This window comes from Nannospalax galili, unplaced genomic scaffold (assembly GCF_000622305.1).
Source record: "Nannospalax galili isolate Female #2095 unplaced genomic scaffold, S.galili_v1.0 scaffold846, whole genome shotgun sequence".
NCBI classification, from domain to species: domain Eukaryota; kingdom Metazoa; phylum Chordata; class Mammalia; order Rodentia; family Spalacidae; genus Nannospalax; species Nannospalax galili.
Window position 1 is genome coordinate 1106322 of NW_008356458.1, and position 13289 is coordinate 1119610.

Below are 13289 nucleotides of genomic sequence, written 5' to 3' on the forward strand. Positions count from 1 at the left end.
CTTTGACTTGGAAAATTATCATGTCACTAGCTAGCAGTTAGACTCTGAATAGATTATAATATCTGAGAAGATCAATTTGGGGCCTGTCATATTTTCCTAAATACGTGCATACATGTCGTTTATTTTGCTTAGCATCCACAGCTTACTTTGGCATGTCTTTGCATCTTAGAAATCTGCTTTAAGTGAGATTCTTTTTCAAAAACTTATTTATTCATTTTTATGTGTGAGTGTTATCCCTGCATGTGTATAAGTGCACCCATGTCATGCAGTGCCCACAGAGGACAGAAGAGGCTGTTGAATCCCCTGGAATTAGAGTTATAGACAGTTGTTAGCTGCCATGTGGGTGCTGGGATTTGAACCCAGGACTTCTGCAAGAACAGCCAGTATTCTTAACCATTGAGTCATCTCTCCAGTCCCAATTAAATGAAATTCTTAAGGTATACTTTTTCATTGGGTCAAGGTTCCTTAATGAACAGGAGCATATATTCGCCACCAACCTTAAAATATGGAATGCTTTGTCCATACGCACTTTTATAATATTTATTTCTTTTCAATTTTACCAAGATTCTTAATTTTTAAAAAAGCACATAAAATTATCAATTTACTACAATAAGATTAAGACTTGTCTAAGGTCAGCTCATCTAATAGGAGACAGAGATGGTTTTTAAACTCAAATCTGCCCAAATATAGTCTTTCTATTCAGTGTGTGGTAAGGTCTACCATCTGGAATATTCTTTTATTAACTATAAATGAATGTTTCTAAATATTTTCTCAAATGACAGGTAAATGCAGTACACTCTGAATGTTCAAATATTGTAGAACTGGATGGCATGCCTTTAATCCCAGCACTTGGGAGGCAGAGGCAGGCAGATCTCTGTGAGTTCAAGGCTAGCCTGGTCTACATAGTGAGTTTCCAGACAGCTGGGGCTACAGGGAGACCCTGTCTCAAAAAGACAGAAAAAAAAAAGTAAAGGGGGAAATTTGGATCCAGCTCTTTAAGCTCAAGCAGGACTGTTAAAAATTATCGCATATTTTTTCATTTTCTTACCCATTTTTCATACTTTTATGTAGCCAGGAACCATGGTTGCATTTGTCTAAATGGGCTGGATCTCTATTATCTATCAATTCTTAATTTTATACCACTCTAAAAACTAGATGGGATGCCTGTACAAAGCACAGATGACATGATAAAGAACCTCCTTGTAGAAGTGATCATTCAGACGGAATTGGTATCTCTTATACAGATAATGGTTTAAAATACTAACCAATAGCAATTACTTATAAACCTCTTCTCAATTCCTTTAGAAGAACATTTCCTCAAAAGAAAGAAAACTGCCGTGCTCTCCTACCCATTAACTGGTATCTTTTGAATAAAAAGGACAATCAGTGCATCATAGATATAATTCAGTTTATAGTGCTGTTTGGCTTTGTGCCCTGGGTGCATGTGTCTTCCATTTGCCCATCTCACTCACTCCTGCACCCTGGTGCTACTTGGATAGCTGCAATTAGGTCCTATGTTAGTGTAGTCTGCAGAGCTCCTGGGTCAGTATAGGACAGGTACACTCTTCTCACAGTGTGTGCATTGTGACCTGGAAATCTGATGATACCTAATGCAGTTTTTATAAACATGTCATGAAAACTAATGCATAGGTTTAAAGTTTTTCTAATTCTAGAAGAAGCTGCATGAAGAAATGGTTATCTATAGACTTTACATATTCTAAGATCTCCTTGAAACCAAAGTGAGTGTGAAACATGTCAATTTGCAACTATGGAAAGCCAGTCCAGGTCCACATTCCTCTGCCATTCATGAGTGCTGTTGCCTTTAGCAGATTTCGTACAACCTCTCACTTCTAGCCAGCAAATGTGGACAGTGATGATACTGAACTCATGCAATTGTGATAGAATCATTGTTAGTCTCTTATAACATAATCATCATAAAATACTCATCAAAATGGCTAATATGGAGGAAGAAATCAATGTTACCCCACCTTGGGTTCCATCTGTCACATGGCCTGCAGCCCTATGTGACATTCTTGTGTTAGAACAGGCCTCAAATCCAAAATGGGGTTCTTAGATCAAATGATTCAGGTGGAGGGGCAGAGAAATGGCACTTCCTTGTCTTGTTATGAGATGGATTAATATTGGGAAGGTAAGAGGGGGCAATGCTCTGCTGTACAAGGTCTGTCACTTAATTGCATGTATTTGTATATTGGCTTATTTTTACTTGCAAGTAACTATTGTTTCCTCAAGCTGTGATCTTTGGGCTGTCAGAGTTTGAGTTCACTAAACAGATTACCTCCTGGTTGAAAATGAAAGTTCCTTTCAAAAAGAATAATAAGCAGTTACTTCTCAGTATTTAATAGTATGTAATAATTCAAAATAATCTGTACGTGAATATATGTCTATTTGTGCTGTATGCATACATGTATGCACATATAAATAGACTCCTATAAGTCTGTGGCGGAAAGATGGTGAGTTTGAGATTGTGAGTTGAAGGTCAGTTTGGGCTACATCTGGGGACCCTATCTCTAAAGACCAGAGTGAGCAAGTGAAAGAGAGAAAGAAAGAGAAAGAGGAGAGGGAGATAACTGCATATACCCATATGAATATAGAGAAGTAACATTGCATGAAATAGATTTGTGAGGTGAACAGAACTGAATATAGAATTAGAAACAAGTGTTTGCATTATAATGGCAGTATTTAATTACAGAGAGATTGCGGGTCACAACTTCTTTAAACCTCAGTTTCTTCACCTAGGCCTACAGTGTTAGGCAAAATCTTACAGAATGATGAAAGTATCCTGAGTCCAGTGCAGTCTCGGGTAGCCACCCTCTGCCAGAGATTCCATCGGGAGTCTCATTGCCTTTAAATCGGAGTAGAACAACGGTGGTAAAAGTAAAGTTACTAAAATGGTTAAGTGCCTTGTTAAAAGCCGAGTCTCCCACATAAGAATTTTCAGGTGAGTGTCTACAGCGGCTTCATCAGAATCACCTCAAACTAGAAATGGTCCAGATTTCCCTCAACAAATGGGTGATAAACAATTGCATGTGATTACTGAGCACTCAAAACATGACTAGAGTAGCTGAGGAAATTAATGACAAACTTTACTTAATTTTAGTGCTTTTTGAGACGGAATAGGCACACATGGCAAGTGACTGTTTTGTTGGTCAATCTAGTGATGGGACCTACGAGGAAGGGGCTGTATCAGTAAAATATTGTCACTGTCAGCCAAGCAGATTTCTCTGGTTCGTGTGCAGTCCAGGACATTTTTCAGCATAACTCTTCCGGAAATACTGATGTTTTCCCACGATATCTTACGGCTGCAAAGTTTAAATGTGTTTTCCTTTTCTTCTCCCAACAGATCTTGAAAATTTTAAGACAAGAACAAGAAGCACAGTGTCAGTCCGTCGGGGTCAGGGAATGGTTCTCCTGTGCGGCCCGCCACCCCATTCTGGAGGTACCTATAAATGCACCAACATGAGCGCGTTTCACAAGCTGATATTTTTCTTGTTGAATGTTCTCTGTCTTGACAGCAGCTCAGGGAACAGTGTCATTTATAGAGATTCCCAGAGTCCCTCTATGTACAGGAAGAGCTGTTGTGAATGCCTCCTATAATTAGGATAGGAAAATATCAGGTTGTGCAAATGTACTATACCACTGCCATGTGCCTGGCACCAGGGAAATACGCTCCAGTCAAAGTCAGAATCGTGTTTGCTTTAGCGATGTAGCTAAACTATTCAGTACCTGTTACAACTCTACTGAGTTAAAAAGAAAAGATGTCACTACTTCATTTTATACCATTCATGATCTAGGAAGGGATCGATGAGCTGTTCTCCCAACATTTCTGACACCAGATGTATGTGGCTTGATTTTCCACATCAACAACTAATTCTCCAACACTCTGGACACCAACTGGATATGTAATGATTCAATTCCATTCTCATCCTAACTGCCCAGTTAAACACCACTGAATAAAGGCTCTGATCCACAAGGGTTCTCTACATCCAGGACCAGAAGGAACTCCCTGATCTCTAGTGATTCTGACCAACCACTGCTAACTTGGGTTTAATAGTGTTCGATAATAGCTAACAGAACTAAGGAGGAAACCGTTCACATACTGTTCTAGTTAATCATATTCAGGAGCAAAGGACACTGAAAAATCAAGCAATTTATTCTGATACTTCATGCCCTGAGAAATATAATTTTTCATAAGGGAGAATATGGAGAGATGCTTTGTAGGTAATTTTCAGACTGTGAAAAGGACCAGTAATGCCAAGCAACAGTCACTGCACATTTGGGGTTCAGTAATGTAGAGGCTTGATAGCTAGTGGTACTTGTTAGTTCACAAACATTTTAATGACAAGATAGATAAGCTCCATTCTTATTAGAGCTGGTTTATTTGATATTTACTATCATGATTAATTTTAATTTCTATATAGTTCTTGATTGAAAGAGCAGATTTAACAACTTGCTATTTGTAAACTATTCTTTTATTTTGTACTATATGTGACGGGGCTATATGTGTGTGTGTGTGTGTGTGTGTGTGTGTGTGTGTGTGTGTGTGTGTCTGTGCCTGTGTCTGTGTGTGTGTACATGCAGGCCATAGGTCAACCTTGGGTGACATTCCTCAGGGACCAACCACCAAATTTTTTTGGAGATAGAGTTTCTCATTGGTCTGGAACTCACCAAGTAGGCTGGCCAATGAACCATAGGGATCCACCTGTCTCTGCCTCCCTAGACCAGGAATTATAGGTACACACCAACACACATCTTTTTCTATGGGTCCTTTTGGGTTCAAATTCAGGTTCTTATGCTTGTATGATAAGCACTTTACCAACTGAGCCATGCCTGTAACTTTTTTTCATCTAATGTGTGGAAAATAACAATTAACAAAATAGCTAAAAAGCTTGTACTTCAAGCACACTGAACATAAAGGGAGTAGACAAGGCAGACTTCACTTAAACCTGGACCAAGGACATGGAATTGTTAGGATTTTTGGCTCTTGAAGATGGACACAGGTTCTGTTTAGATTTCTGAGGTTTGTATTTTTGGAAATGGGTTTATTTCTTAGGACTTCATTTTCCCTTCAAATTCATTTATTCTTTGAAATAAATTTTCAAAGAATCTCTCAGATCATTTTTGGTCATACTATTTCATAGTTGTAACTCAACAAATGCTTAACATTGTATCAAGTCTGTTGTATTATTGAGGGCCTATCCTTTCTACAAGGAAACCACTTAAGCACAGATATGTATTTTGATTTATGTGAAAATTGTTCAGGCTAGCATTTCTAAATACGAAATCTGATCAAAATGAAAATGGGAGCTTTTGCTAATTTCTTCTGCAGAAATCCTTAACAGCATTATGCTTCGGTAACATGACTGCAACCCTAGCAGTTAATCAGAATATTTTTAAAGTACCGTTCCTCCGTATTATAATGATGGCTCCAGTAAAGACACCAAATGCAGTGAAGCTGTACTGCCTCACAGTGAGACGCTGACTCTCCCTGCCCCCCACCTCCCCCACAGAGAAAGTTATTGAAAACATCCTTAGACATCTACTGAAGTGTGCTTGTCTCCACTGGCAGCAGTCAGAAGCACTGAAATCCGCTTCCTTGAGCTGGGCTGACATTCCTGACAATTTTGATGGAGAAAGACAAGGAAATAAATATTCTCATTATGGGCTCTATTAGAAGCCAGGTGCACAGGAGCACTGCGAGCAAGTCAGGCACAGGCAGGAAATTGGGAAAGAAACAACAAAGAGGAGCGCTTGAAGGTTTTAAGAGAGCATGTCAGACATCCATCTGCTTGGCCACTGGAGTTAATGATTATCTGATGAAATCTCAGAAACCTCCAATGTAGTCTGTACAGCGGTGATTTGCTCATTGCTTTTTTCCACACTGAGCACCACCTAAAAGCTGGCAGACTCACCATGAGCTACTGGACCTACTGAGCATTTTAGACCCAGCATATGGTATTCCAGTTTCTATTGTACCAGATCACACAGAGAGAAGGAAATGAGTCAGCCTTTTATTGTATCAGTGGGGTACTCAGTAATGGCATGAAATCCATTGTAAGGGATGCTGCTTGTCCTATCTCAAAAACTGTGCATTGTCAGACCTTTTTAAGGTAACACGGAAATGAGTAGCAATTAATCTGTCTTGAAAATCATGTATTTCCACTACTCTGTCAGTCGCTGTTGGTAGCACCCTTGTCATCTCCTGGTTTTCATATATGAATTCAAATGCAATGTCATCACATAGATTTCTCCATTAAATGTGGACACAGACATGGAAAAAGAAAATGAAATCAGCCTGATGGATATCTTTGGGTATCCTTGGTGCTCCTCTGTATTAGAAACACATTACTGGGTTCTAGAATGTTCACCTTGATTTCTGCCACATCCAGTGTCATTTGGCACCAGGAATTCATGACCTTTAGTCAAACTCTCATTAAACAGGGATAGAAATGAAGTGCTTCATGATGAGTCCTTTCATTGTACTTACACTACCAGGTTATTCATCACTGAAATCCATAACCTATTCATTGGAGAGTAGTTTGAGTCTGTTTCTATGTGACCAAGGTCTCCGTGACTCAAAAGCAGCAGCAAATCGTACCTGGGAATTCGTAATAGAGGAGGAATCTCAAACTCCACGCAGGGCCAGTTGAACCCAAAATCTTGCTCTTAATAAGATTTCCTACTGGTTATATGGACGTTGAACTTTGAGAAGCCCTGAGTTGTACCTCTGGTTCCCACATACACTTTATCTCTCTGACCTGGGTGGCCAGGTAGCTTTAGAACCACCTGAGTAATCTATTATGGCTATAAGTGTCCAACCATTTCTCAAGGGTAATCTGATTCCACATAACTGGGTTGGGGTTCCCTCGTCATTTTACACAATTGGAGTTGACTCTGAAGCAGCACTATGCTTAAAATCCACAAACTTTGACCACTTTCTACCAAACCAGCACAGGTCTAGGCCTTGGGAGTAGAATCCTTTGATTCATATCACCCAAGCAGAAGCACTGAGCATTCCTTATATGAAAAATAAATTTAGGACTGGGGAGATGTCTCAGTGGGTAAGATGCTTGCTGAGCTTGGACCTCTAGTCCTCATATAAAAGCCTAGTGCAATTGTATGTGTCTGTAACCCCAAAACTGAGCAGACAGAGACAAGAGGTTCCTGGAGGCTCACTAGCCAGCCACTCTAGCCGTCATAGTAAGCTCCAGGCTGAGTGAGAGACCCTGCCTTAAACAATAAGGTGGAGAGTAACAAAGGAAGACAACTGTTGTCAACCTCTGGCCTCCATGCGTTTATCCATGGGCAAATGCACACACATACATATGCCACACACACAAGTTTTTAAAAATATTTTATTCGCCAGGTGTGGTGGTGCATACCTTTAATCCCAGCACTTGGGAGGCAGAGGCAGGCAGATCTCTGTGAGTTCAAGGCCAGCCTGGTCTACATAGTGAATCCAGGACAGCTGGGCCTACAGGGAGACCCTGTCTCAAAAAAAGACCAAGAAAAATGTTTTATTTATTATTTTTATTTTTGTGTATGAATGTATTGTTTGCATCTATATAAGTGCACCTGTGTCATGCAATGCCTGTGGAGCTCAGAAAAGGGCATTGGATCCCCTGGAACTAGAGTTATGGATGGTTTTTAGGTGCCACGCGAGTGCTGAGAATTGAATCCAGGTCATCTCTAAGAGCAGCTATTGTTCTTAACTGCTCAGTCATCTCTCCAGCCCCCACCCCCACATTTTTTGAAGATTTAAAAATATAGACTCATATGATCAATCCCTCTAGATTTTACCTTTGTCTTCAGATGTTCTTATGGCTATACACAAGGAAAAGCAGCACCTCAGGTACCTATACTAAGAAGTGCTGTTTTAAGTTTGGCTAGCTCTTCCTAAACTATTATTATGGAAAATATGTCTTTAAGAGTAAAGAAAATAAGTTGATTCTGATCCTGAGGTTATTTTCATTTTAGAGATCCTACCTAGAATATTTTTTGTTAGATCTTTTACCCAGAGTTCATCCCTAGTAAAGTTGGATCCCATTAACAGAACGTTAGACCCAAGGACCTTACCACAGACCACCTGTGAAGTTCTTTATGGTGTTTTTATGCTTTAAGTGATATTACCTTATCCCTTGATGCTTATAAGAAGTAAGCACATGTGCTTCATCCATAAGGGGAATGAAGCAAAGAGATTATGTGAGGGCACATGGTGACCAATGTCAAGGTGTAGAGTTACTACATACAGCCCAGGACACATCCCTGTTTTGCAGATCATGAAGTGGACATATGTTGCATTCCCCATGCCAGTGGCTTTTGGGCCCCATCCCAAGTCAGTTATATCACATGTCTTGAGGTGGGATCCTCTCTGGCATCTTTGATCATTTTTAAAGTGCCCTAAGTCATATAATATGCAACCAGGCTAGAAAACCAATGACCCTTTATTAAGACACTTGACCAAGGAAAATCTCTCTGTTTGCAAGTTTCTGCAGATTTCATAAGTTTCATTTAATCTGGACATAGCCTTGTAGATTCTAATGAGAGTCCCAGAAGAATCAACCATGCCTCCCCATGCTGTGCCTATTTCAGATGGACCAGTTTGTATTCTCTAAAGGACAGAGTGAAATATGAAAGTAGGATGGTCATGTTGTAGTCCCAGTTCTTTGCTATGACCCTACTATGGCCTTAGGCCAATTATGTAACTCCTTTAAGCTGCATTTCCTCATCTGACTTCAGTTTTTACTCTGTCACACCTACTCTGGTCTCAGCATCAAGACATCAGCTTCAAGATCAAAACCCGTTATGTACTTAGTCTAGACCATGGCTAAGTCATGACTAATCTTACTGTGCTGAAATTTAGCATCCTCTAAAACCAGAATAATCTCAAAGACATCCACATTGCAGTCAAGCTGCCTGACCCCCCACTTTATACTTCATTCCCATTGCCTTCCACAAACCGGTTCCAATTGCTTTCCAGTGCTTCATAAATTTAGTTCTACTGTTGTCAAGTACGACTTTATTTGTTCAAAATACCAATCCATTTCATTGTATTATAGACTCACAGCTTACCTCTGGTCTGCATGCCTTACCCAGTGATGTACTAGATCCCATTTTGTTTGTGTGTGTACGTTTATGTATGAATGTACAAGTGTGGAGGCCAGAAGAGGACACCGGGTGCTAAGTCACTCTCTACCTTATTTCCTTGAGACAGGCTCTCTCACTGAACCTTGAGTTAGGCTGGCAGCCACCAAATGACAATGATCCTTCTGTGACTATCACACACAACACTTGGGTTATAGGTACGTGTGTGGCCATACCCAGCTTTTTCTGGTAATGTTAAGGATCTGAATTCAGGTCCTCATGCTTGATCAACAAGTGCTCTTACCCACTGATCCATCTCCCCAGCCCTAGATCACATTTTAACTCCATTCTAAGAATTGCTTATATCTAAGATGTATACTTATTGGTCCTCACCTATGATATCAGACCAGATATTAACATAAGGCTGGTTAGATCTTGGATTGGATGCCTGTAATTTAGACAGCTGGTGAAATTCCTCTGAGAGCAGTGTCCTTTTTCTCTCTACTTTCCCTCAGTGAACTTTCAGACTCCATCTTTTTCCTGTAACCTGGCACTGAGCACAGCTCTCAATTCTTCAAACAGTATTAAGCCAGCAGAATGGAATTCATCCATGTCCTATAAACCTTTTAAAAATCAATAGGCTAAAAAGATATAAGAAGCGTAGCATTAATTTGTACAATTAAAACTTACAAACACAATTTTATTAACCTTGTTTTAGTCATTTCCATTTGCTTATGCATAAAATCAATGTTAAATCATCAAACTACTTGTCTTCGAAGAGATCCGATTCTTGACTTATTTTCATGTACCAACTCTTAATCGGGCATATGTTATTCAGATAAATCTAAATGATTCATCTAGAGTTCACATCTATTATTACTACAAAGTGGCCATTCTTTGCTGTGGCTGGCTTTGTTAAAATGCTGATTTAAGCATTCTTCTAAGATTTGAATGTTGCTCTTAATCCTCAAAATGACAATTGAAGTAAACTCTGTAGTGATCTTCATGTGGGTTATGTGCAGTGTAATTGCTTATGTTAACATTTTCTGTTCATTGTGTTTGTGTTCCATTTCATTTCCTTGGAAGAAGGGTAGGCATCATGTGGATGCCAGAGGAGCCAAGGTTGTATGTGTATGTTTGTGTGTGTGTCTATCTCTGTGTGTTACTGATGATTAAGCCTAGGTCTTCACAAGCATAGGCATGTGCTCTGCTACTTAGGTACCTGTGGTCCCAGTGATATTTTAGATAATTTGAAATATTGTGAATAATATTGAATTATTTTTTAAATAATGTCTTGTACTTGTTTATGGCAATTTCAAACAAGCAAAATGTGAAATTTTTAAATGATTAAAAAGTTAACAATCAGTTAATGCCATTCAAGCTATGAGAATATCATTCAGAGTATTAGCTTATATTCTGTTCTGGCCCTAATTAATCACACTTAAATGTGTTTATAGGTCAGAATGGAGGAAGTTTCCACAATCCAATTTGTCTCATTGTGTGAACATATGAGTGAATGTTTGTGTATTTGTGTGTGTGTGTGTGTGTGTGTGTGCGTGTGTAATGAGGGAACAGATTCAAGTATAATTATCGATTTGAAAACATCTAACAAATGGTAAATAAAGGCTTTAAATCTATGAGTCTTTTTCCTTGCTAACCACTAAGGGAACTGCCCTTCAATCTCCATGTCATATCACTTGAGAGATTTCCCTGACAGATTCATTATCTCTTACAAATAATTTTAAAACCACAACTGCCCAATAAGTTAAGAAAGATGTCATTGGAGGTGAGTGATCCAGACGAAGTTCTTTCATCATTGGAGCAAATAGGGAGTTCTTGTCATACGGGTTCAGAACCCTAGGACGGCGTTGACATAGTGCTGCTGCACCAGTCTTCAAGAATACCGACAGTCAAGGCTTTAAATCTGAGTCTTTTTCCTTGCTCACCACTAAGGAAACTGCCCTTCAATCTCCATGTCATATCACTTGAATGCGTAAGAATGCTGTTTACAATGTAATTCTGTGAAATATATATCTTATCATCATTTCTACTTTTTGGCAAGGGAACTTTATATATTCCCTTAAATACATAATTATCTCAATTCAGCAAGGAATAGCAAACATTCAGTCATAGATTAACATTAAGCAGCTATAACATGATAGACATGAGGTATCTTTAAATGTTTATATTTAAATAAACCTAAGGTAATCTTGTTTGATGATCCTTGAGTATTTTCTGTTTGTTTAAAAAAATATGGACCTGAGTTGCATTATCTGAAATATGATCAATCAATTCCACACTTTCTTTTGCCCCTACTTTGCATATCTATTAGAGGAGGCTACAGAGCTTTAGAGATTTAACCAGCATAGAAAAATGTGGATCAGTTTGCAAGAGAATACTCTTCTGCATTTTTAAGCCTCTGTTTTCATCCATTGATCACTACAACAAGAAGAAAAAAAGAGAACTGCACTGATCAGGGAACACTTGCTATATAAATTTTCTGTCCCTAATGACATGGTAGAGTGTTTCATGTTCAGGAGGATGGACCACTGGGAGTTATTTGTCCTTACGACACCATACACAGATTCTGTTTTTCTCAACCATGGGATTATATAGCTCAAAGAACGAGACAGCAAAAGAAGTAAAAGGGAGGAATTTAGGCCTAGAATGTCTGGAAGAGCAACTTACTTCTCCCCTGTAGAATAAGACCAAGAAAAGTGAAGTGAGATGAATTCCCCTTTTGTCAGTTATCTCTAAAGCTGACAAAGTATATTTTGCCATGTTACTGTCAGTCTTTCCCTTTGACTTTTTCTATTTTTGAACCAACTATACTTTTGAATGCTTAGATATCAACAACTATTCTGATGTAAATAGAAAAACAAGTTTATCTAAGTAATGAATATTCCTTGGTCATAGAATAATTCTAGACTTTGTAGAGCTGAGCTTCCGATTTCTTAAATTAGCCTGCTGACCTGATTTCTAAGTTCTCCAAGAATAATAGTTTCGTACTTTGTACCTTCATTCTTCTTTTCATTCTAGTAAGAGAAGGGATTAAGCTGTTTGAGCAATTAAGCGAGTCCTAGGCCATAACATTTAGAAACGGACTCATCTATTTAACTCATTAACAGTTGGTTCAATATAGTTTTGTTCAGTTGACTAAGAGAATCATTTCATTTAAAACAATGCAGAAATAAACTTCAAGAAACTGTTTTTCTTTCCCTTCTGTTCTTTATTTGTTTTGTGCAAATGTTTCCATGCTCTTTATTGAGAGAAAATAAGTATTCTGTGTAATTAATAATGGTCTCAATTATCCAGATTTTCTCCATGGCAATTACTGTGCACTTACTTTAATTATAGGCACTATAAAAGTATTTTTATGGATATATAGATTTAAGATAAATCTATGGTTTGATCCTTAGAACTGGAGGTCCATTGATCAGTTAGAGTAAGGGCCAAGCACATTAATATTAAAAGAAAATGGTAATTAGAGAGTGAAATTTGATCCATAAGGCTGAACAATAAACAGCCTGTACTCATTCCATGAAAGTCCACTGCACGCAGAAGTTTCTGTGTGGAGCTTCCTGCCTTAGAAAGCAGTGATGGATGTTGATATTACTGTTTTGGAACACAGGTGCTGGTTGGGACATGAAGAGTTTGGAGATGTGAAAAACACATTATGTGTCCAGTAGAGTGCTACCATGGATGAACCAGCCAGAACAGAACAAATGATCAACACTGTTCTTTCAGCAGCATGCACCTGGCTGAGCATTTCATAAATAACCCAGTGGACAATTGCCACAGGATATGTGGGAACCATTGTTTTAATGCTTGCTAGAAAGATACCTTATGACTCTCCCTCATCTTTTCAGCTGAGAACAAAAAAGAAAGGAAAGAAAGGAAAGAAAGGGGAAAGGGAGGGAGGGAGGGAGGGAGGGAGGTGGGGAGGGAGGGATGAGCAGAGAGAGATGCAGCCATGAAGTGGTCTCAGTTAGCTCTCCCTCAGCTCACAGGGACATCTGAAGCCAAGAGGATGATCTCTGGAACTGTCCAGAGTTGGGATGAGGACTGACCCTTCACATTTACCATAGTCAGACATCTTTATCTCATAACGCTTAAGTACAGATAAGAAGTTACTAATTGTCTTCTGATTTTTTGGATTATGTAAAGAAATGTGTTTCATTGTGACA

The 13289-nt window shown here is 38.9% G+C and overlaps 1 protein-coding gene across 1 annotated transcript in view; it reads left to right on the plus strand.

The window, feature by feature from the left end:
* Cntn4 (contactin 4) overlaps positions 1–13289 on the plus strand; it is a 1122320-nt gene that overhangs the window by 818436 nt on the left and 290595 nt on the right. Inside the window, exon 8 of the mRNA XM_008854554.1 lies at positions 3362–3457. Within this exon, the coding sequence (XP_008852776.1) occupies positions 3362–3457 (96 nt within the window). The remainder of the gene's footprint in view (positions 1–3361; positions 3458–13289) is intronic.